Source organism: Propithecus coquereli, unplaced genomic scaffold (genome assembly GCF_000956105.1).
Source record: "Propithecus coquereli isolate 6110/MARCELLA unplaced genomic scaffold, Pcoq_1.0 Scaffold7, whole genome shotgun sequence".
Taxonomy (NCBI): domain Eukaryota; kingdom Metazoa; phylum Chordata; class Mammalia; order Primates; family Indriidae; genus Propithecus; species Propithecus coquereli.
Window position 1 is genome coordinate 9,706,156 of NW_012153062.1, and position 21,463 is coordinate 9,727,618.

The following is a 21,463-nucleotide window of genomic DNA, read 5'->3' on the forward strand; positions in this document are numbered from 1 at the left end:
CTCCCACCAGAACAGCTCTCAGAGAGTCCTTTTACTGTAAATGAGTTACTTCCTGAAATTACTACTTTCAGTTTCATATTACTCTATTTCTTTGCAGAGGTTACTTTTCTTTTTAAAAATTGGTCTAATGCTCAGGTCTCTGAAGAAACTCTGGAAAGCCTCAAGGCTTTAGTTAATAGGGCAAGCAGTCTCTAAGATTTCTCCCAATAATAAAATTGCAATGTTCTGATTGAGAAATTGTGTCAAACCCTCCCACCAGAACAGCTCTCAAAGAGTCCTTTTATTATAAATGAGTTACTTCCTGAAATTACTACTTTCAGTTTCATATTACTCTATTTCTTTGCAGAGGTTACTTTTCTTTTTAATTGGTCTAATCCTCAGGTCTGGGAAGAAACTCTGGAAATCCTCAGGGCATTGGAAGTGTAAAATCATCACATTTTCAAAGCCTGGTTACAGTCCAAAACTCCAGCAACAGATAAAAGAGGGCTGCAGCCAAGCTCAGAAGAAGAGGGAAGAGGATAAAGACTTATACCCTTCTCATCAAAGCTGCATTCTTGACAACTCTAAAGGATCTCTACTTCCAGGTAAGACTAGGCAGAGATGGGAAAAGATTTGTAAAGGTCTGTGAGGTTTTTCTAAAATGGCCATCTCCCAGGTAGGCTGCACCGAGCCTGCTGTGGGACACATGTCCAGATGAAATCCTCGTCTCATCAGGGGGCTGCATGTCCCTTAAGTGCCTCTGCTCCTGCTGTGTTGAATTAGGCTGCAGCAGAGGTGGAGCCTACACAGGGGTGGGGAGGTTTTAAGGTTCTTTCTTGACACCATCTTAAATTACCTTTATTTACGAGTATCTACCTAAATAAACTCAAACTCCATCACTTTCTTATTGGCCAAACTTTACAGTTATAGGTAAACGAAGATAGGCAAGTTGGGAATCTTCAAAAAGAGGCAACAAGTTATTGTAATTAGGAGCTTATAAAATCTTTGTGCGGCCACTTTTTCTGAATCAGTTGTTGATTTATTCTCATTTTATGGTGGTATACCTCACACTACAAAATGAAACTATCAATGTGCCTCCCTGTGGACCATTGTTGTAAGAGGAAATAAGTCCTGATCATGGAAAAATAAATGGCTTTTTTACTGTCTTCCCCTGAAGAGGTGGGAAGCCAGATACTCAGATAAACTGCCAGCAGAGCAAGTCAGACGCAATCAGGTCCATAGTTGAGGAAAACAGCTCTTCATTTTAGGATAAGAATGAAAACTGCAAGGCCTGTTGCCTCTGTTTGTATCCTAAAGATATTATAAATTTTGTATCATGATCACTTAAGTTATAGGGAATGAGACATTCAAGTTTAAAACACAAAGTTAAGGTATTCCCAGAGGAAAGGTTTTTACTTCTTTTAACTTTACAAAATTATCAAATTATCAAGGCCTGGTTAAAGAGGATATACTTACAATTGTGTGTCTAATACTCCATATGCAGCAGAGTTCAAACAACGAACAAGCCCTGCTTTATCAGAGAATGTTTCCTGATGGTGTCTTCATTACTTGAAACAAGTAATACGCAAACCGATATACATGGAGGGAATAAGGACTCAATCTTAAAACACAGAGAGATCAAAATCTGGTAAAATAATTGAGTCAAAAATCAACAGACTTAAGTGTCAGGTTTGAGATATGAGCCTTGAGTGAAAATCGTGTGAATGCTGATGTGCAGCAAATATTAAGAACCAGTGAGTGGGTAGGCAGGATGGACTGTGGTAGCTCGGGGCTTCCGGCATAGTGAGAGGAGGAAGTTATTGGGTAAGCTCAGTCCCATGGTCTGATGAGACTCCACCCGTGAACAGATTTGGAAGAAACCAGGACTAAGGCTGGTTAGGATGGCATCCACTTCTCAAAGTGTAGATATACGTTCGACATAACATTTCCCAGGTGAAGGCTCCCTATTACTCTGTACGTGAGCTCAGAGAGTTAAGCCTTGCTCAGTCCAAAGATCTAAATGTAAACATGAAAAGCTTCCAAAGGAAATTTTGGAAGTAAGTCAGAAGATGTAAGACACCTAGAAAAAATTCTATTTCTGGAAAATGAGATTCAAGATGAGCTCGTGTGGTACAACCTGGTACACCCTTCTGGGTAGGAATTTCATAACACCTAACAAAATGATACACTCACACCTTTTGACCCAGCAATCTCACTTGTAGGGATCTATCCTGAAGGTACTCCTGCAACAATATAAAAATACACATGGGTAAGATTAGTAGAGTTATTCATTACACCATTGTTTGTTTGTTTTTTGTTTTTTTCTTTTTTGAGGCAGAGTCTCACTCTCTTGCCTGGGCTAGAGTGCCGTGGCATCAGCCTAGCTCGCAGCAACCTCAAACTCCTGGGCTCAAGCAATCCTCCTGCCTCAGCCTCCCGAGTAGCTGGGACTTACAGGCATGTGCCACATGCCTGGCTAATTTTTTCTATATATTTTTAGTTGTCCAGCTGATTTCTTTCTATTTTTTTTTCTTTTTTTTTAGTAGAGACGGGGTCTTGCTCTTGCTCAGGCTGGTCTTGAACTCCTGAGCTCAAGCAATCCTCCCGCCTTGGCCTCCCAGAGTGCTTGGATTGCAGGCATGAGCCACGGCTCATGGCCATACACTATTGTTTGTAACTGCAAAATACTGGAAACGATCTGAATATCCATACATAAAAGAGTGATTGAATAAACTGTGGCATAGCCACATAATTGAGTAGATACCTGTCAAAAGGGTTGAGAAAGCTTTTTATGAACTGATATGGAGGGATTTCCATATACCTAAACGTTGTAATCTTCATGTTAGAAAACGTGAACAAGAAAATACACACATGCATTTGTGAAAAGAAAATACAAGAAAGATAAAACAGAATCTAACAAGATTGGGTATCTGTGGAGGTTGAGTAGGAATGAGACAGAAAGAATAGAAAAACAGCTGGGATGGGGAAAGAATGGTAAGGTGAAGGAGAACTGACATTTCTCCAGACACAGATTTTTGTAAAGCTCTGACTTTTAGAACCATGATATTTCAAAATCACAAAAAATAAATACATACTTAAAATCAACCAACAGCTGAATCTAAGCGTATCACAAATGAATAATTTAACCACACAGAAGAGAATGGAGAAGGAAATAACTAACTAAGCAATTTTATTTATTTATTTATTTATTTTTCAAGCAATTTTAGAATGTAGTGCTTTAACTGTATGCATAAGACTAAAGACAAAAAAACTGTCAACTTATTATGTACTCTAGTTAACAAATTTACTTTTCACAGTTATGAATTAATAACTTTGAAACTACTTTATACTAGAATTGAGTAAGTAAATATATTATGTACAATTATATAGTCATAGAAAAGGGTTAAAAACAAAGGGAAAAAGTTTGAATAAATTCAGTTGTGTTGGATTGGAATTGGAAATATCGGAAGAAACTTAAGCTTGGATATAGAAATGGGTAACTAAAAAAGAAATGTAGATGTGTGTATTCATGTGCTAGTATATAAACATATGTTTTTTAACTTTTCCCCTGAGAGGGCCTAGAGGTAATGAACACACCTAGTGTGATATTTTGGTTTCTAAGTACTATTATGTAATGATAGAAACCAGAATTTGGGGGAGAAATGGATGATTCTAAGGCTGAATCAGGAAAACTATGAGATGAACTTGGAATATATTTTGGTGTCAGAAAGCAAAGAAGCACTGAAAATACACTGGAAGCATGTCCAAAGAACATGAGACCCAGCTTGAAGGAACTCTCAATGACCAAACTCAGACAAGTTGAGTAACAAAATAAATAATAATAGAAAAGTGTTACCCACAAAGCAAAATAAATATCTGTAAGTCTACACTGATAGAACTAAATGATTGGATGAGTAAACAAAATAAATGGAGGAGAAGGAACAACTCTCACTCATAGTAGAACTCTAATTAATAAATGTAGAAGGAATAGTAAGAATAGAAAATTACCTTCCGTCAAACACCACAGTAAATAATTTACAAGCAAGAATTATCAATGGATGGAAAAACAGTGGCTGAAAAAAATATTAAAGTATGATGAGGCTATATTTGCATAGTCTCAAAGATGTCTCTTCAAGTGGTACTTTTTAGTGAGAAAGTGGTAAATAGTATTTTACGGTGGAGAAATCTGGCAGACAGTACCTTAACAAAGTGATCAAGTGATCAAAGTTAAGATCATAGCATCAAAATAAGTCATGTCAACCTAATGAATCCTTTGATCCAAGACACTAAAATGGCAGAACATCACTTCTGTGACATACTTTCCAAAATTATGTAACTTCAATCTAATAATGAGAAAACATCAGAAAAACTCCAAATGAGGGATATTCTACAAAATCACAGGCCGGTACTCTTCTAAAATGTCAAGGTCAGGCTGGGCGCAGTGGCTCACGCCTGTAATCCTAGCACTCTGGGAGGCCGAGGCAGACGGATTGTTTGAGCTCAAGAGTTCGAGACCAGCCTGAGCAAGAGCGAGACCCCGTCTCTACTAAAAAATAGAAAGAAATTATCTGGACAACTAAAAATATATAGAAAAAAATTAGCTGGGCATGGTGGCGCATGCCTGTAGTCCCAGCTAGTCGGGAGGCTGAGGCAGAAGGATTGCTTGAGCCCAGGAGTTTGAGGTTGCTGTGAGCTAGGCTAACGCCACGGCACTCTAGCCCAGGCAACACAGCCGGACTCTGTCTCAAAAAAAAAAAAAAAATGTCAAGGTCATGAAAGAGAAAGAAAGAATAAGGAACTATCAAAGATGCAAGGAGACTAAGGAAAGATAATGACTACATGCGATGAGGGACCCTGGATTGGATCGTGGAGCAGGAGGACTATAGGGGAAAACTGCTGAAATGCAAATAAGGTGGGTGGGTTAGTAGTATTGTATCAATAATAAAATCCTGGTTTCAGTAATTGTTCTCTTACCTACCTCTGGTTAGGTAAGATATTAACACGGGGAAGCTGGGGAAATGACATACGGGAACTCTCCATACCTGTTGTGAATCTTCTCTGTAGGTCTAACTTTCCAAGTAAAGCTATCTTAGAGAGATCCAGTGGAACAGTCTATAGGACAGTCTTAAAGGGAGACAAGGCATTTTTAAATGTACAAAAAACAAAGTTCAAGGATAGAAAACAAAAATTTAGTCCATATTGCGAGGTTCAGCTTGGCTAACTAGAAATTACATTTCATCTTTTGCCTTGCAGATAAGGGAACACCATAAACATGGCCTCAGAGATCCACATGCCAGGCCCGGTGTGCCTCATTGAGAACACTAAAGGGCAACTGGTGGCTAATGAGGAAGCCTTGAAGACGCTGTCTGCCATTACCCAACCTGTGGTGGTGGTGGCTATCGTGGGCCTCTACCGCACAGGCAAATCCTACCTGATGAACAAGCTGGCTGGGCAGAAAAAGGGTGAGTGGCACCAGTAGATGCTACATGAGTCCCCTCTGTGCAGTCACACTGTCAGCGTCCATTGTGGGGGTGTGAGGAGAGGAAGTTAGAGTTGGGGATGAATATTGAAAACTAACTTTCAATCCATCATGGCTCTTTAATTCACTTTGGAAGATTAGAGTCAACTCACTCTTCCCACTTTACCTTCATTTTCCCATTTAAGAATATAAATGTGCCTTTCTGGAAGAAATATGGTGTTAATGAAAAATTAGCTTACATAATAATGGATCATAAAACATTTACTAAAATGTTGCTGTAGCAACAACAAGCTTCCACTGAAATTTAAGGAAAAATGAATGTTTCGATCTGTGTTGGATACCTAGTTTTCCTATGTCTAGGATTATAATTAAGATTAATATTGGTTGTAGTTTCTTTTATCTCTTTTAACTTTGATTATGTTCACTATTTTCCCAATTTCTAGAAGTATCTGCTGTTTAATCTCCTTCCTGTCTTACCCCCTCTCTCCTTCACAGGCTTCTCTCTGGGCTCCACGGTGCAGTCTCACACCAAGGGAATCTGGATGTGGTGTGTGCCTCATCCCAAGAAGCCAGACCACACCTTAGTTCTGCTGGACACTGAGGGCCTGGGAGATGTAGAGAAGGTAAAAAGTAAATCTTTTAAATTCTACATATGTCAGATCAATAGCTTTCTTTGCACGATCACTCCTACTCCTTGATTTATGGCTCTAATTAATCATATTAATGTATTATTTTTTAATTTACTTGGTTTAAACATTGAGAGTAGATAGTAAATCCAATTGATTAATTACGGATCAACCCATAAAATAATGGCTACTGATATTTTTAGTTGTTTCTTTCATGTTATGGTAATATGTTTTGGTGAGGCTACTGAAGGCACCTTTAAACCTCACTGGACATTTTACACACATGTCTGACTTTTCACAGTGGGGACCCTGAAAGATGGTAAGAATATTCACATCCACAGCAGCACTACTAGAAAGAGAAGCAAAGCTTAAGATCTACTAACATCTTTATTCACTAAGGATAATGTATTACTACTATACAATTCTTGGACACAGAAAACTCTTATTAAAGGAGCTTATTTTAATCACTGTCTAAAGTGTTTCTTACTGTGATGTGTCATGGACATGGAAGAGAGTCATACACTAAGTTCAGGATACCAGTTTGAACTTTAGTAGCTGGTCAAAATAGCTACTGCTAATCAAGTGCTTGTGTATTTATCACTATCACATACAAGTTATGTATGATGGCTTATTTAAATTATACGTCATGCATTGAATATTATAAATTCATTCTAAAGATGGAAACAAATATTGCGTAGGGAAGTGAGTTACCTAAGTTTCCACAGCTAACGAGAGACAGAGCTGGGGTTCAGTCTGCACCTATCTGAATTGACAGCACATTCTCTTAGTCACTCTTCCATGTGGCTTCTACCCTGACTTCCAGGGAGACAACCAGAATGACTCCTGGATCTTTGCCCTGGCCATCCTCCTGAGCAGCACCTTCGTGTACAATAGCATGGGAACCATCAACCAGCAGGCCATGGACCAACTGCAGTATCCTTTTATTGTGGTCTAGAACAGCATTCAATCTAAAAATGAACAGCTTCATTTTTTCACCAGGTACAGAGCCAAGCAAGTACTGAAGTAGATAAGTCTCCTCTTTAATGGATCCTGTTATGCTCAACATCTTGTTTTACCTCAGTCTCTGCCAGAAGTTCAAACCTTCCTGGTCACACATATTCTTAGAAACTCAGCAACACAAGATTCTGTACATCCTCGATCTGACTTAATCTCCTGTCCACGTCCAAATCCTCAACGTTCTCTAGAACTTATGCTCTCACGTCCACACATCTCTATATTCTTATCGTCTTCTCTAAATGTTGCCTTCTGACACCTAGCTGTACTCTACAGATGTTATTTCCTCTGCAGACCTCTCAAGTGGTCTTATGTGGTAATTATTTTTTTCTCCCAAACCTTGCATGTCTTAGGTCCCAGGGGTGGGAAACCTGTGGCCTTGTAGGTCCTTAAGTGAGGACTTTTGACTGAATCCACATTTTATAGAACAAGTCCTTTTATTTTTATTAATACATTTTGTTCATCTTTTATATTTTTATTTTATTTTTAAAATGAATGTATTTAAAATACCAAAGAATAAAATAAGTTTCAACAAAATAATTCTCCTGTATTTACTGGCACAACTAGAACATTAGTAAGCCATAAGGGCTAAACTGATGGCTGTTATGCTCATGATTTCGTTCTAACTTCTCCCTCCTGACTGGCGCCACTACCGCACACACGAATACAAGGCTGGTTGGCGAGAGTTTATGGGGGTCGAGTACACCAGTTTGTTATCAGTTTTTGACATTGGTGTGCTGTGTTTCTGTTGGAAGTGGAATTTGTGAATAGATGCACAGCTCCACAGTATTTTTTAATTCTGTGTGCTTAAACAGAGAATGCTAAAGAAAGAAAACTTTTTTAAAATGAGAATTGGGAATTGCAGTATTATCTTGTATCTGCTAAAGATAAAACAATTTTCTTGCTTGGTGGTACTGCAATATCAACATTAAAGAAAGTCAATGCTTATTAGCATTGTAACACTCATAAGGACCACATATATTTTAAATTAGAGGGAGAGACATGAAAGGTTGTATTGCAGAAATTAAAAGACGAAAAGCAAAAGCAATAGGACCTGGAAATAATGCCACTGATGTAACTTATCAAGTAGCTTATATACTCATGAAAAAGGGGAAGCCATTCAATGATGTAGAAATTGTGAAAGAATCATTGTTGAAGTTGGATACTTACAGCCCAATAATGTTTCAAAGTACAAACAACTGTCTCCTTCAAGGAGAACAACAACTGATTGTCAGCATGAATTAGCCTTCAACTTAACAAAACAACTTTATTCAATACTTCGAAAGGAAAATATATATTATTTAATCACTTAGGATGAACCAACTGATACTACTGATTCAATGCAACCTTTATACTTCATTTGGGTCATAATGGAAGATTTTCTTTGCTATGAAAAGTTACTGGCTTTGGACACTCTTGTGAGCAGAACACAGGAAATAGATATTTTCAACAACTTTCAAAATAAATGTCATGAAGTTGGACTGGAAATTTAGTGAGCGTGTGGACAGATGGTGCACCTTCCATGACAGGAAAACATGAAGGACTTATTGTACAGATTAAAAATGTATTAACAAATCCAGATGCTCTCATTTCTTTTCATGGTATCTTGCATCAGCAAAATCTCTGTGCTAAAGCTACTATTTTAAATGACACTTTGCAACAAGTTGTAAGTATTTTTAACTATATTCGCACAAATGCAACACAGCATAGTCAGTTTCATAACATGGTAAAGTTGAATGATGAGGTATTCCGTGTGGATTTGCTGCATCATTCTAAAGTGCATTCGCTATCACCAGGACAGGTGTTAGCCAAAATTTTATCTCTGCGACAACAGATAGTTAAATTTCATGAAGAACAAAATCAGCAATGTGAATTATTGAAAGAAGATTTCTATAAGAATGCAGTATTTCTGTGTGATATCATGTCAAATCAAAACAACTTGAATATTTCTTTGCAAGGTAAAACTAAGCCTATGTATGATATGTGGCCAAAAATCCAAGCGTTTCAAAAATAGCTCTCTCTTTTTATAAAAGAATACTTCGAATGGAAATTTTGGATGAACATTTTCCCTGTTAACAAAGGTCATTGATGAGCAGGATGATATATATGAATCATTTGAAGAATATGCAGCTGTTATAGACCTATTAATTGGAGAGTACAATGAAGGGTTCACTGACTTTGAGAATCATGACATCACACTCAAATTAGCATTTCAGCCTCACCTAGCTGATATCACCAAGGCACCTAAAGAACTATGGATAGAATTGATTGAGCTCTTAGTAAATGACATTTTAAAGTCATCTTTAAGTGCTAAGAAAGATCCAGTTGAAATATGGAGAAATGCAGTTGAATATCCATGCCTTTGGCAACATTCCTGAAAAATGCTTTCTTGCTTTTCTACGATTTATTGCTATGAATCTACATTCTCTTACCAAACCCAAATCAAGATGCCCTTAAGGTCACAAATGACTGATACCCATCTACAGGATCAACTGAAACTGCGGACCTCTCTGCTGCAACCAAATATTCAAATGCTTTTCAACAAAAAGCAAACACAGCGAAGTCATTAAAATGTTAGTTAACTTTAAAATTACCAAAGTTTTCATTTTTTGAAATTATTAAGTACATAGTAGTTAGATTTTTACAAAATAAGGTACAATTTTAAGTATATCTAATTGAAGTTTCTTGAATGCGGCCTTATTGATTACAGCTAAATTAATGGAGTCTTTCCCACCCTTCCTCTAATCTAAGTTTCCACTGTCTCTCATCTTGTTTATCTCCTCAGCTACTTAACTGTTTTGTTTGCTTACACACTTGACACAGATGCATTGCCAGCCAGTATGATCTTTAAAAAAAATCATATCCTCTCTCCATTCAAAACCTACCAATGGCTTCTCATTAAGTTTTGATTAAATTTCAAACTTCTTACTTTGGTTTATGTTCTGACCCCCTTATTCAATTTTTTTTTCTTTTTTTTTTTGAGACAGTGTCTTGCTTGCTCTGTCACCTCTGTCACCTGGCAGGCTGGAGTGCAGTAGTGTGATCATAGTAATCATAGCTCACTGCAGCCCTGAACTCCTGGGTTGCAGCAATCCTCCCTTCTTGGCCTCCCAAAGTGCTGGGATTAGAGGCATGAGCCACTGGGCCCGACTCTGACCCCTATTTCTTTTAAGACTTCTGCCCTACCATTCTGGATTTCTTGATATTCAATATATGTTGGACACATTCAGTAATTTCCTGTCTATAGGATTGCAGGTTCTGTGGCCTCTGTCTGGATTGTTCCTCCAATGGATTTGTGCATGGCTGGCTTCCTCAATTCATTCAGATCACTTCTCAATTACAATCTCAGAAAGAATTTACCTAGACAACTACATAAAGCAGCACCACATACAGTTACACATAGTTTTTCTCTAAACTTTTGCTGAGTTCATTCTCCTTCAAGACAATTGTTGTCAATATCGGAGATTTTATTATATTTGTTTACTTGTTTATTGTCTGTCTTCATCATCAAAATGTAAGTTTATAATGATAGCATTGTCTCATTTACTGTAATAATCTTAGTGCCTAAGACAGTGCCTGTTTCATAGTAGGTGCTTAATAAATGTTTGTGAATGAGTGAAATCTGTGATTGAATGTTTGTGAATGAATGAATCAGCTAATAAAGAGAAAACAAATTAGTTTAGGTAAGTACTGGGATAAAATGTAGTATAAAAAGTGACATTTTTTCTACAGTTTTCTTAATTCAGCATCTCAGCTATGTGACAGAGCTGACAGATCGAATCAGGGCAAACTCCTCACCTGGTAACAGCAGTAAGGTAGAGGACTCAGCTGACTTTGTGAGCTTCTTTCCGGCATTTGTGTGGACTCTCAGAGATTTCTCCCTGGAACTGGAAGTAAATGGACAACCCATCTCTGCTGATGAGTACTTGGAGCATTCACTGAAGCTAAAACCAGGTTATTGGGCCTGATGTTTGATTGGGTAAAAATACAGAGAAAACAATATCAGAATGGCCATTCCTGTGTAGATGCTGAAGGTTATAATTTTGTAACTGTGTTTTCTTGATTGTTCTGTTAGTGGAAATGAAAATAGTGCTTGACTAAATCAATGGAATTCTATTTTAAATAGTATTTTTTTATTTCAATGGATTTAGGGGCTACAAGTGTTTTTTGTTACACGGATGAATTGTGTAATGCTGAAATCAGGGCTTTTAGTGTACCTGTCACCAGAATAGCATACATTGTAGCCAATAGGTAATTTTTTATTCCTCTTCTTCTTCCTACTCTCCCTCCTTATTTGTTTTCAATGTCCATTACACCACTTTATGATCATATATATCCATCATTTAGCTCCCATTTATGAGAACATGTGGTATTTGTTTTTCTATTCCTAAAATACTTCACTTAGGATAATGGTCTCCAGTTCCACCCAAGTTGCTGCAAAAGACATTATTTCATTCCTTTTTATGGCTGAGTAGTACTCCATGATACATATACTGCATTTTCTTTATCCACTCATCAATTGATGGGCACCTAGGTTGATACCATATCTTTGTAATTGTGAATTGTACTGTGATAAACATTTGGGTACAAGTGTCTTTTTGATATAATGACTTCTTTTCCCTTGAGTAGATCCCTAGTAGTGGCATTATTTCCCTCTTCTTGGAAAAAGATTTTTCTTTCTCTACCAATTTAATTTTTAAAAATGTCTCCTTTATCATTAATTTTCTGCTTACATAGGCTTTGTGAAAACGATAGAATTGAAGGATCATATATTTGAAGTACTCAGTTTGAAGTTTTACCACCCCTAATTTTCATTCCTGCAGGTAATGATCAAAAAATTAAAAACTTTAATGAGCCTCGATTGTGTATCCGAAAGTTTTTCCCTGAGAAGAAGTGCTTCATTTTCGACCGGCCTGCTCACAGGAAGTACCTTGCCCACCTGGAACAGCTAAAGGAGGAAGATCTGAACCCTGAATTCAAAGAACAAGTTGCAGAATTCTATTCCTACATCCTCAGCCATTCCAGTGCCAAAACTCTCTCAGGTGGCATCACAGTCAACGGCCCTCGTGAGTTGCTCTCTCTGCCCACCTCATACCTAGATTGTCCTTCTGCCCATTGTAGAAGATAAGAAAGCAAAAGAGGGAATAAACAGAAGGAAGGGCCAAACCTGTCTCCAGAGTTTCAAGCTTAACAAACTGCTTGAATGGATGTGTTATTTGCTGAGATACTAATATCAGGAGGAGGAATCATTTTTCAGAGTGGATGAAGTTGTTTATATTTGGATTATTTAATATTGAGTTTCTTCTGATATATACAGTAAGAGATATTGTACAGACATTAAATATACAAATCCAAAACTTAAAAATAAGATCAAGGCAGGAAACAAAATTCACCAGTCATCCACATACATGGTAGTTAAAATTATATAAAGAGAAGGTCCAGGATTGAATCACAAGGAACTATCTCCTTTTGGGTGACCAGCCACTTCAATTTGCCTGAGACTGGGTTTTTCTGGGATGTGTGACTTTCAGTGCTATACCCAGCAAAGCCCTGGGCAAATCCAGATGAGTTGGTCACCCCATCTGTGGCTCTGATAAGAGAATATCTTGATGACCAATTTACCTAAGCCAAACACAAGACTAGTGGCCTGCACCACCAAAGAAAATAAAAATGAAAAAGGCTAAGTTTTTTCCTTGACTTTTTTAATAAATTAGAAGTGAAGAGAAAAAAGGAATGCAGGGAGAGATGAGAGACAGGAAGGGTAAGAAAAGACCTAGACCTGATATCTAAGCCTCAAAATACCCTTAATGTAATCTTTGCATTCCAACATCTTCCTTTTGGGTGAAACAAGCAGGAGAAAAGAGTATCTTTAATTTCCTCTGTACATAGCAGTTAAGAAATTATTTTATTACTATTCTTTCTCAGAAAATCCTTGAAACCATTATTTGTGACACAGCATACAAAATACTCTGTCCGCCAACTGATACTCACAATTTTTTAAATTCCTTTCTGTAGGTCTAAAGAGCCTGGTGGTGACCTATGTCAGTGCCATCAGCAGTGGGGATCTGCCCTGCATGGAGAACGCAGTCCTGGCCTTGGCCCAGATAGAGAACTTGGCCGCAGTGAAAAAGGCCATTGCCCACTATGACCAGCAGATGGGCCAGAAGGTGGAGCTGCCCACAGAGACCCTCCAGGAGCTGTTGGACCTGCACAGGGCCAGTGAGAGAGAGGCCGTTGAAGTCTTCATGAAGAACTCTTTCAAGGATGTGGACCAAAAGTTCCAGAAGGAATTATGGGTATATTTGGTGTTCTTGGTCATGAAAGGCAGAAAAATATGGGCCCTTCTTGAGGAGAGTAATTCTTTCTAGATCCCAAAATAGTAGCACTTGGCTATGTGTACATATTTATAATCATTATTAAAAGATTAGGATATGTGTAGTCTAGACTTACAAAAAATGGCACCATAACTAGCCAAAATATTTTGTAAAAACCCATTTTTTTGTTCATTTCCACTCCTTTACCATGTTTGAAGCAAATAAGTAAATCACACAACTGCATTTATAAAGGATTATTTTACTTTTTTCTTTTAAAGTTGACAAGATGCATTGCTTTCATGGGGATTCAATTATTTTAAAAATAATCCTAAAAATTTGTTGATTTTTTTCTTAATGTAAGTCAACGGTAAAACATTCAGAAGACCAAGAAAGAGAAACCAGTTGGAAGACTTTTATTAGAGAATGTTTTTAAAGTCTGCCTCATTCCAAGTTAAGGAAGTATTGTTGCCTGAAGAATGACCACTTGACAAGAGAAAACCTTTCCCCTGGCTAGCAAGGCAGGGTTGTGTAAATGATAGGTTGCTGCAGTCAGAGGTTCTGGTGAAGCTAGGTAGTCAGTGTCAGCAGACGATCAGCACCCTTTCAAGCTAAGGAAGAAAAAAGCTTGATACTAATTATCTTGACTGAGTTAATGTACGTAAATGTGCTATTCTATTAGACTTTCTAAATACTGAAAAATACTTTTGGTACAATCTTCATTACTTTCATTAGCCCTAGATTGAGAAAATACACAAAAATATTATCACATTAGTGAATGTAGTAAATAATCATTTACCCCTTACTGAGCACTTCTGGGAAAATCCCTGGGCTTAATATTTTACATCACCTTATATAATCCTGCCAAGAAGTCTAGGATAGCTATTTATCCCCCTGTTGTACAGACAAGGAATCCTCAGTTCACAAAAGTTGAATGTCACAAAGCTACAACGCGGTAGTGCAGGCCTGCCTGACTCCAGTGTTGGTGCTCTGAACCATCCCAGAAATTAAAGACTTGAAGTTGAAAGTTTCATATGAAGCAGTGTCTGTGCTTTGAGAATCATTCTCTGAAGCAGGAAAACAGGGAAAGCAGCTTCAGAAAACCACAGAGAAGCAGACACATTTTTGCATCTAGCACTTGTCTTAGGGAAGCTGAGGAATGTGGCCCTATTTAGATGCCACAATCTCTGCGGGAGAAGTACCTCCCAGTAGTCTATGTGTGGTTACCATCCTCATGGCTTTACTGTATCATCTGTGTATTTTGTAACTTCACAGGCCCAGTTGGAAGCAAAGCGAGATGACTTTTGTCAGAAGAATTTGAAAGCATCATCAGATTATTGCATGGCTTTACTTCAGGATATTTTTGGCCCTCTAGAAGAGGATGTGAAGCAGGGGACATTTTCTAAACCAGGAGGTTACCATCTCTTTATTCAGAAGAAGCAGGAACTGAAGAATAAGTACTATCAGGCACCCGGAAAGGGAATACAGGTAAACTACGCAGTGGGTACCATTTCTGGGGACTTGCTAAGGAGCCTCTTTCAACCCCACTGGAAACAAAAAAAAAATGGCACTGTCATTGGTATGTAGGACCTCTGCCTTTTGTTCATTCATTTGCTGATTCATTCAATAAGAGAGGCTACCATGAGATAGATACCAAGTTCCTCACTGGAAGCCCAGATTGAGCCCTCAAAAAATGTTTGTGGAATTTACTCATTTATTTATTTATCCATTCAATCATTATTTATTTTGGCCTAATTGCATGCCAGGCACTTGTCAACTTGCTGGGGATAGAGCAATTAAGAAAAAAAAAAAAAAAAAAACAAAGACCAAGTTCTTTCAAAGTACTTACAGACACTAAGCAAATTATACCTTACTGACAAATAATAATAACAGCAGTTAATTCTTAGATAGCACTTACTGTGTTCCGGGAACTGGGCTAAGAGCTTAATTCATTTAATGCTCATGACAATCCTACAAAGTATGTGTTTTTAGTATCCCAATTTTATAAAAATAATTGAGGCACAGAGAAGTACAGACTCACCCTGTGTCACCCAGGTAATGAGCAATACAGCTTGAATGCAAGATCAGGTAGCAGAATCTGTGCTCTTAACAATTCTTCAATGCTGATATACTCAGGTTATATCAGTTAGAATTAGGTTTGGCTATATATTATTTAAAATGGAAAAAAAAAAACAGTGGCTTAAAAAACATAAACGTTTCTTTCTTTCTTGTTCACAAGAAGTCAGGAAGAGGGAGCCCAGTGCTGCTATGATGACTCCACATTTGTCTTGGTCCCAGAACCCTCCCTTTGTCCTATTCCAGCCCCTTAGCACATGGCTTCCATCTTCAAGGTCAATTTATGCTCTAAGATGGCTCTTAGAATTTCAGCCTCTGGTTCCACATTGTTGGTGGAAAGGAAAAGGGAAAAACAGAAGAGTAAAAGTGCTGTGAGTTAACTCCCTTTTCAGAGGTTTCTGAGAAGTACTATATAACATTTCTGATTGCATGTTTTTGGCCACAATTTAATCTTATGGGCAGCCAAGCTATAAGGGATGTTGAGTAGAAAAGACAGTATATTATTATGATCTGCCATGCGCCTAGCTAGGAAAAAATCAGAGTTCTGTTACAAGTACACAGAAGAGAAGAGATATTTAGGATGACTCTAGCAGTCCCTGTCAAAGTGACAAAAAAGCTCTGAAGAATAAAAAAGCAGAATACGGTTAGAGAAGAGGAAGGAAATGTGGAACAATTTTGTGCATGTATTCTTAGAAAAGGCCTCTGAGATGAGTGAAGTTTTAGCAGAATCTTCAAAGCAGTTAGGAAGTGAGCCAACGGACTTCTAGGGGAAGAAAATTTCAAGCAACAGAAATGGTTCAGAAGAATAAATTGGCTTATATTCTGGGAATAGCAAAAAAGCTAATGTGCTAGCAGGCAGTGAGCCAAGGAGAGGCTGGCAGGTGATAGGGTCAGAAGAGTGGTCAGAACACAGAGGCCAGATAGGGGAGTGTGTTGAAGTCCACTGAGAGAAGTTGGGAATTTATTTTGATGAGTTGGAAAGTCAATAGAGGGTTTTGAGTATAAGAGTGGTGTGATCTTTCTTAAAATAATATAGCAAAACTCTGGCTTCTCTGAGAAGAATAGACTGTAGGGAAGAAAGAGTGGATGCAGAGAGACCAATTCCGATGCTGTAGCAATGGTCCAGGCTAGAGGTGATGTTGCTTGGACTAGGGTGTTTGGATGGAGCAGGTGACACGTGATGGGTTCTAGCTGTATTTTGAAGCAAAAGCCAACACAGTTAGCAGGTGATTGTACATAGGAGGTATGAGACAAAGATGGTATCAAGGATTTTGTTAGATGAATAGAGTTCCTAATTATTAAAATTGGGATGATTGGAAAGGAACAGGTTTGAAGGGGGATCCAGAGTTGGCTTTTAGACCTGCTAAATTTGAAATGCTATTTGAATTGCAAAGTGAATTGTTACATGGGTGGTAAAATTATTTAATACATTGAATTAACATATATATTGCAGGGTTTTGCCTTAACCCATAGTCTTCATTTCCTCATTCTAACTTCCTGTGTAACTAGGCAGAAGAGATGCTGAAAAAATACTTGGAGTCCAAGGAGGATGTGGCTGATACACTTCTACAGACTGATCAGTCACTCACAGAAAAGGAGAAAGAGATTGAAGGTAAGAACAACTGAAAGCACTCCAGATGGCTGGAAAGCCCTAGAAATGTTAGTTAGCAATATTGGCCACCTGGAGTTATTATTGTAGAGAAGGAATAGCGACTATCATTCCTAGTTCTATGATAGTTTTTTCTTAACTGGTATATATGGTCATCTCTCTTCTTGTTACTCAGTGGAAAAATTACAACCAGTTTTCTCAATGACATGAGAATAAAACAAAAAAGAGTGAAAGGCAAAAGGAACACATGCGATTTATTATTCATATTTCTCTGCTTATTTTTCTTCTTCAGTGGAACGCATAAAGGCTGAATCTGCAGAAGCCGCAAACAAAAGGTTGGAGGAAATGCAAAAGAAGAATGAGCAGATGATGGAACAGAAGGAGAAGAGCTATCAGGAACATGTGAGACAATTGACTGAGAAGATGGAGAAAGACAGAGCCCAGTTGCTGGCAGAGCAGGAGAAGACAATAGGTCTTAAACTTCAGGTATTCCATTGCATCATCTCAATGTTCTCTTCCAGTGTCCCAAATCAAAAAGTGTAAGGGCAAGAACCTAATGCCTCCCCAAAAAACTTTCTCACCCAGAAACTCTACTACATTTTTCATTCCCTAACTGCTTTTACCCTGGCCATCGGATGACTAAAGGCTGTTTACCTGCAGGATAAAAATCCCATGAAATCTTTCATTATGCTGTCACCAATAAACAGTAGCTATTCATTACTAAGCACTCCAGGAGTATTTTATAGGCATTCCAAGATCAAATCCTTATCCAATGGCAGAGGAACTATTATTTTCTCATTTGACAAATGAGAAAATTATAATTTCATGAGCAATAAGTAACTTTTCTTCATCAGACTGCCTGGTGACATATCCAGCATGTCTTTTCTGAGTGGGATCCATAGTGATTTTGTGTCTGCCATACCTGGTGACTTTGTCTCTTAAAGCACTGAAATGAGCAGAAAGACTCCTTTATCATCTACTCACTTAAGCACACTGGTTAAGTGCCCATGTTTCTAGTACCTTCCTGCTCTCCAGACTCTACTTTGCATCTATGTTGAATCTGGATGTTGGCCCAGAAATTCCCTATGAGGTACTGCAGGCCCTGATCTCCTTAATTTATTTTCGTTACCCCTGCCACCAAAATTACAGAGACTTGTACTAAATTCACTGATTAAACATCTGCCCTGATTCTGAATTATATAGTAACCTTCCAGCTGGAAATCACCCATCTTTCATACCTTCCTAGATATATATTTGAGAGTTCATACTATTAATATATAGATCAGAGATGAAGCAAAAAAAAAAAAAAACAAGGAAAGCAATGGTTTTTTCAGAAAGACTATGTTGCATGTGGGTGAAAAGACCCAAGAATAAAATTCTGGGTCAACACTATTTTATAGACTGTAAGACAACAACATTTCTGAAGCTAAAGAAATACCAGAAAATTTATTGGCAGGTATAAGAGACTCAGGAAAGAATGATACAATGGAAGTTAAAGGAAGAAAGGATTTTACGAAAGAGTGTCAAAAGCTCTTGAGGGATCAATATAAGTATCAAAACGGAAACTAATTTGGCAAATATGGGAAATGTGTCAAGCCATATGAGTTTAGTCTCCACTTTCCCTTTCAGGAACAGGAACGACTTCTCAAGGAGGGATTCCGGAATGAGAGCCAGAAACTTCATAAGGAGATCCAGGATCTCCAGAGGAGGACATCATCGGGCTCATCTTGTATCATACTCTAAAAATTGAAGAAACACAATTTCCCTACCCAGCTTCCTCTCCCAAAGGAACAAATTGAATGAGCAACTTCAGAAGACCGAACAACAGCCACTAAACTTGACTTGAAATCATTATGCTTACATTTTTGTTGAGCTGTAAAATTTGCAAAGTGAAGTTTAATTATAAAGCCAATGTTTCACCTACAGAGCAATTCAATTCATGCTTATTTATAGTACTAATTATTAGTGTGATCTTTAACTGGATCCTATATTTGAAATCATGCACAGGGACTCAAGAGAGATATTAAATTGTAAAATTGGGATGCATTTTACAATGGAGAGATACCATACATTTTCTGTTCAAGGTAGACTTTTTTCCCGTCATGTACACTAGTTCCATGCTCTTACTCAAGGATTTACTTTGGTCCTAGCATAAGGTTGGCATGTTGTGAACACAGTGAAAATCAAATATGACTGAACAAAACCATGAGGCACAGTTGAACATCACTCCTGTCGAGTGGTTTTTTGATCACATGGAGCTGCAAATAAGAGAGATCTGGGATACTTAACTTGGCTTCACGGTACAGACAGTGTACAGTTCTCACTTGGGTGGAGGCTGCATGGTCTGTGGGCTCCGATGAAACTCCTGGATACTGGCAGAGGAAGTGGTCTCCAGTGTGCATACACCAGAATGCATGTATGAGTGGAGGCCCCATCTTCACAGTCTGCGAAAACCCTCTACGTAATTACTGCCCCATCCCAGGCCACCTATCTCGCTCTCATCTAATCTCCCTTTCTTAGTCTTTTCTCCTTTCTGGAGTTTAGAGGATAACTTCCACCGTCACAGAAAGGAATGCTTTGACTCAAACTTAAAAGAAATCCCTTTCCATTTCTCTGAGGACCATGACTATAGTTTTATAAAACCTAAAACTTGATTCCATCTTTCTCTCTGCCCCTCTGATATGACATTATATCCTCAAAGCCACTCAGGATAAATATCTTGCTAGACAGGAACAGATGACAGAAGGAAAAATCAACAATAGTTCATTAACACAAAACATTAACCTACCACAATTGTTACAGGAGGTATATTATTCAGGGTTCTTTATAGCAAATAACAGAATCTTCTCAGAAATTTAAGTAAAAAGTAATTTAATTTTTAAGACTATTAGGAGGGGAAGGGAGTCAAACTCTACAGCTATTCCATCAAGAATAATACCACCACACAGTGAAGGCCTCTCAAGAGAAAACATCTGGAATGACAGATTAGGAGAGTTCACTCTGTTATTGTAACATTTTTCCCTGTCTGCAAAACACAAACCCATTAGAAATCTTTTTACTATAGGGTCTGCATAATTTCAAAAAGCATTTTTCATGTACAGCAGGAAGAAATAAAGTTCTTGACAAGTGATCTTTCTTTAGGCTACCAAAGGCCAACAGCAAATGCCTTTCAAATGAAGGTCCTTCCTTGACCTTCCCGGTCCATAATCTTGCCCTCCTTGCTGAGGTTCTTGAGCCCTCACACAATCATCTGCTCCCTTGAGCCTGTTTATTTGAATGTTTTCAGCTGAATAGACAGGACATCTATTGGCAAAGACTCCAGAACATTCTAGAAAAGATAGCAAAAGGTGCTAGTGCTTCTGATCTATGTGGGTATTGGTGGCCTGGGTTAGACTTTCTTAGCAGTGTTCCCACATATTTCTTTAATACCAACTCTGTTAAAGCAAGAGCTAAGACCTCTCTTTAGGACAGACAAGCGTCAGGAGAACAACACAGCATTAACTCATGTATGGAAAGGAAATATGTTGTAAATCAGCAAAGTGCCCCACTTCTCTGGAAGTCATTTTTATAGGGAATGGTATTTGGTTTATTTACAGCTTCACTGACAAAAATTCCCTTTAATCATTTCCTTCATTTACCCTTGAAAAATGGGCTATTCTAGTAAGGATACAATTAAATCATATGGCTCTGCTACTTCCCTGATTAGGGAGGAGGTAAAAAAAGACAAAGGGAGAGAGCAATTTCTTAAGTTACTGAAAATATTGAACAGGAGGGAACAATATTCTACCAAGAGAATTAACTAAAAAGCCATTTGAAATCAATAAAAATATTTACACAGCACAGTGATTATTTAAAAAAAAATAAATATTGAAAGCTTTTCATACATAGAAGTAGCTCACCACCACAAATTCCTACAGATCGACAAAGTCCAGTATACTAGAAGAGTGGACTAGCTATAGAATAACATAGAAGAATGAATTGAAAGGTCATGGGATATCACAAATTATGCAAATTAAGCCACTTAAAACACTGTGTGCATATAGAACTCAACATTATGACAGAATCTGCCTGTTGGAGGAATTCTGTTGTAGAATAACAATCTCTGGTCAACAAAAGGCACTTGAAATATTCAATTATAATATAAATTTAAAAATTTTTAAATACATCAGTAAACTGATCATAAAATTTGAATTGAATAGAGACCTAGAAAACTACCAAATAATAAAACTAAAAAGAGTTTAGAATAAATAGACCAAGAAACAATAATCAAAAATGGAAGCTAAGAAATAAATATATTAATTATTCATAAATCAATTTATATTGACCTACTATATCCATTACAACGCCAATAAAAATTTTGGAGGAACTT

General features: G+C 37.7%; 1 protein-coding gene across 1 annotated transcript; it reads left to right on the top strand.

Annotated features, from left to right (window-relative positions):
- The first annotated feature begins 363 nt into the window (after positions 1 to 363).
- GBP2 (guanylate binding protein 2, interferon-inducible) lies at positions 364 to 18,945 on the top strand. The gene is made up of 11 exons (XM_012661100.1): positions 364 to 584; positions 5,233 to 5,441; positions 5,954 to 6,081; positions 6,908 to 7,017; positions 10,853 to 11,052; positions 11,922 to 12,164; positions 13,114 to 13,394; positions 14,685 to 14,897; positions 16,995 to 17,097; positions 17,387 to 17,580; positions 18,724 to 18,945. Exons 2-11 carry the CDS (start codon positions 5,252 to 5,254, stop codon positions 18,835 to 18,837), a joined length of 1,776 nt encoding a protein of 591 aa, XP_012516554.1. The 5' UTR covers positions 364 to 584; positions 5,233 to 5,251; the 3' UTR covers positions 18,838 to 18,945.
- Positions 18,946 to 21,463: the final 2,518 nt, after the last annotated feature.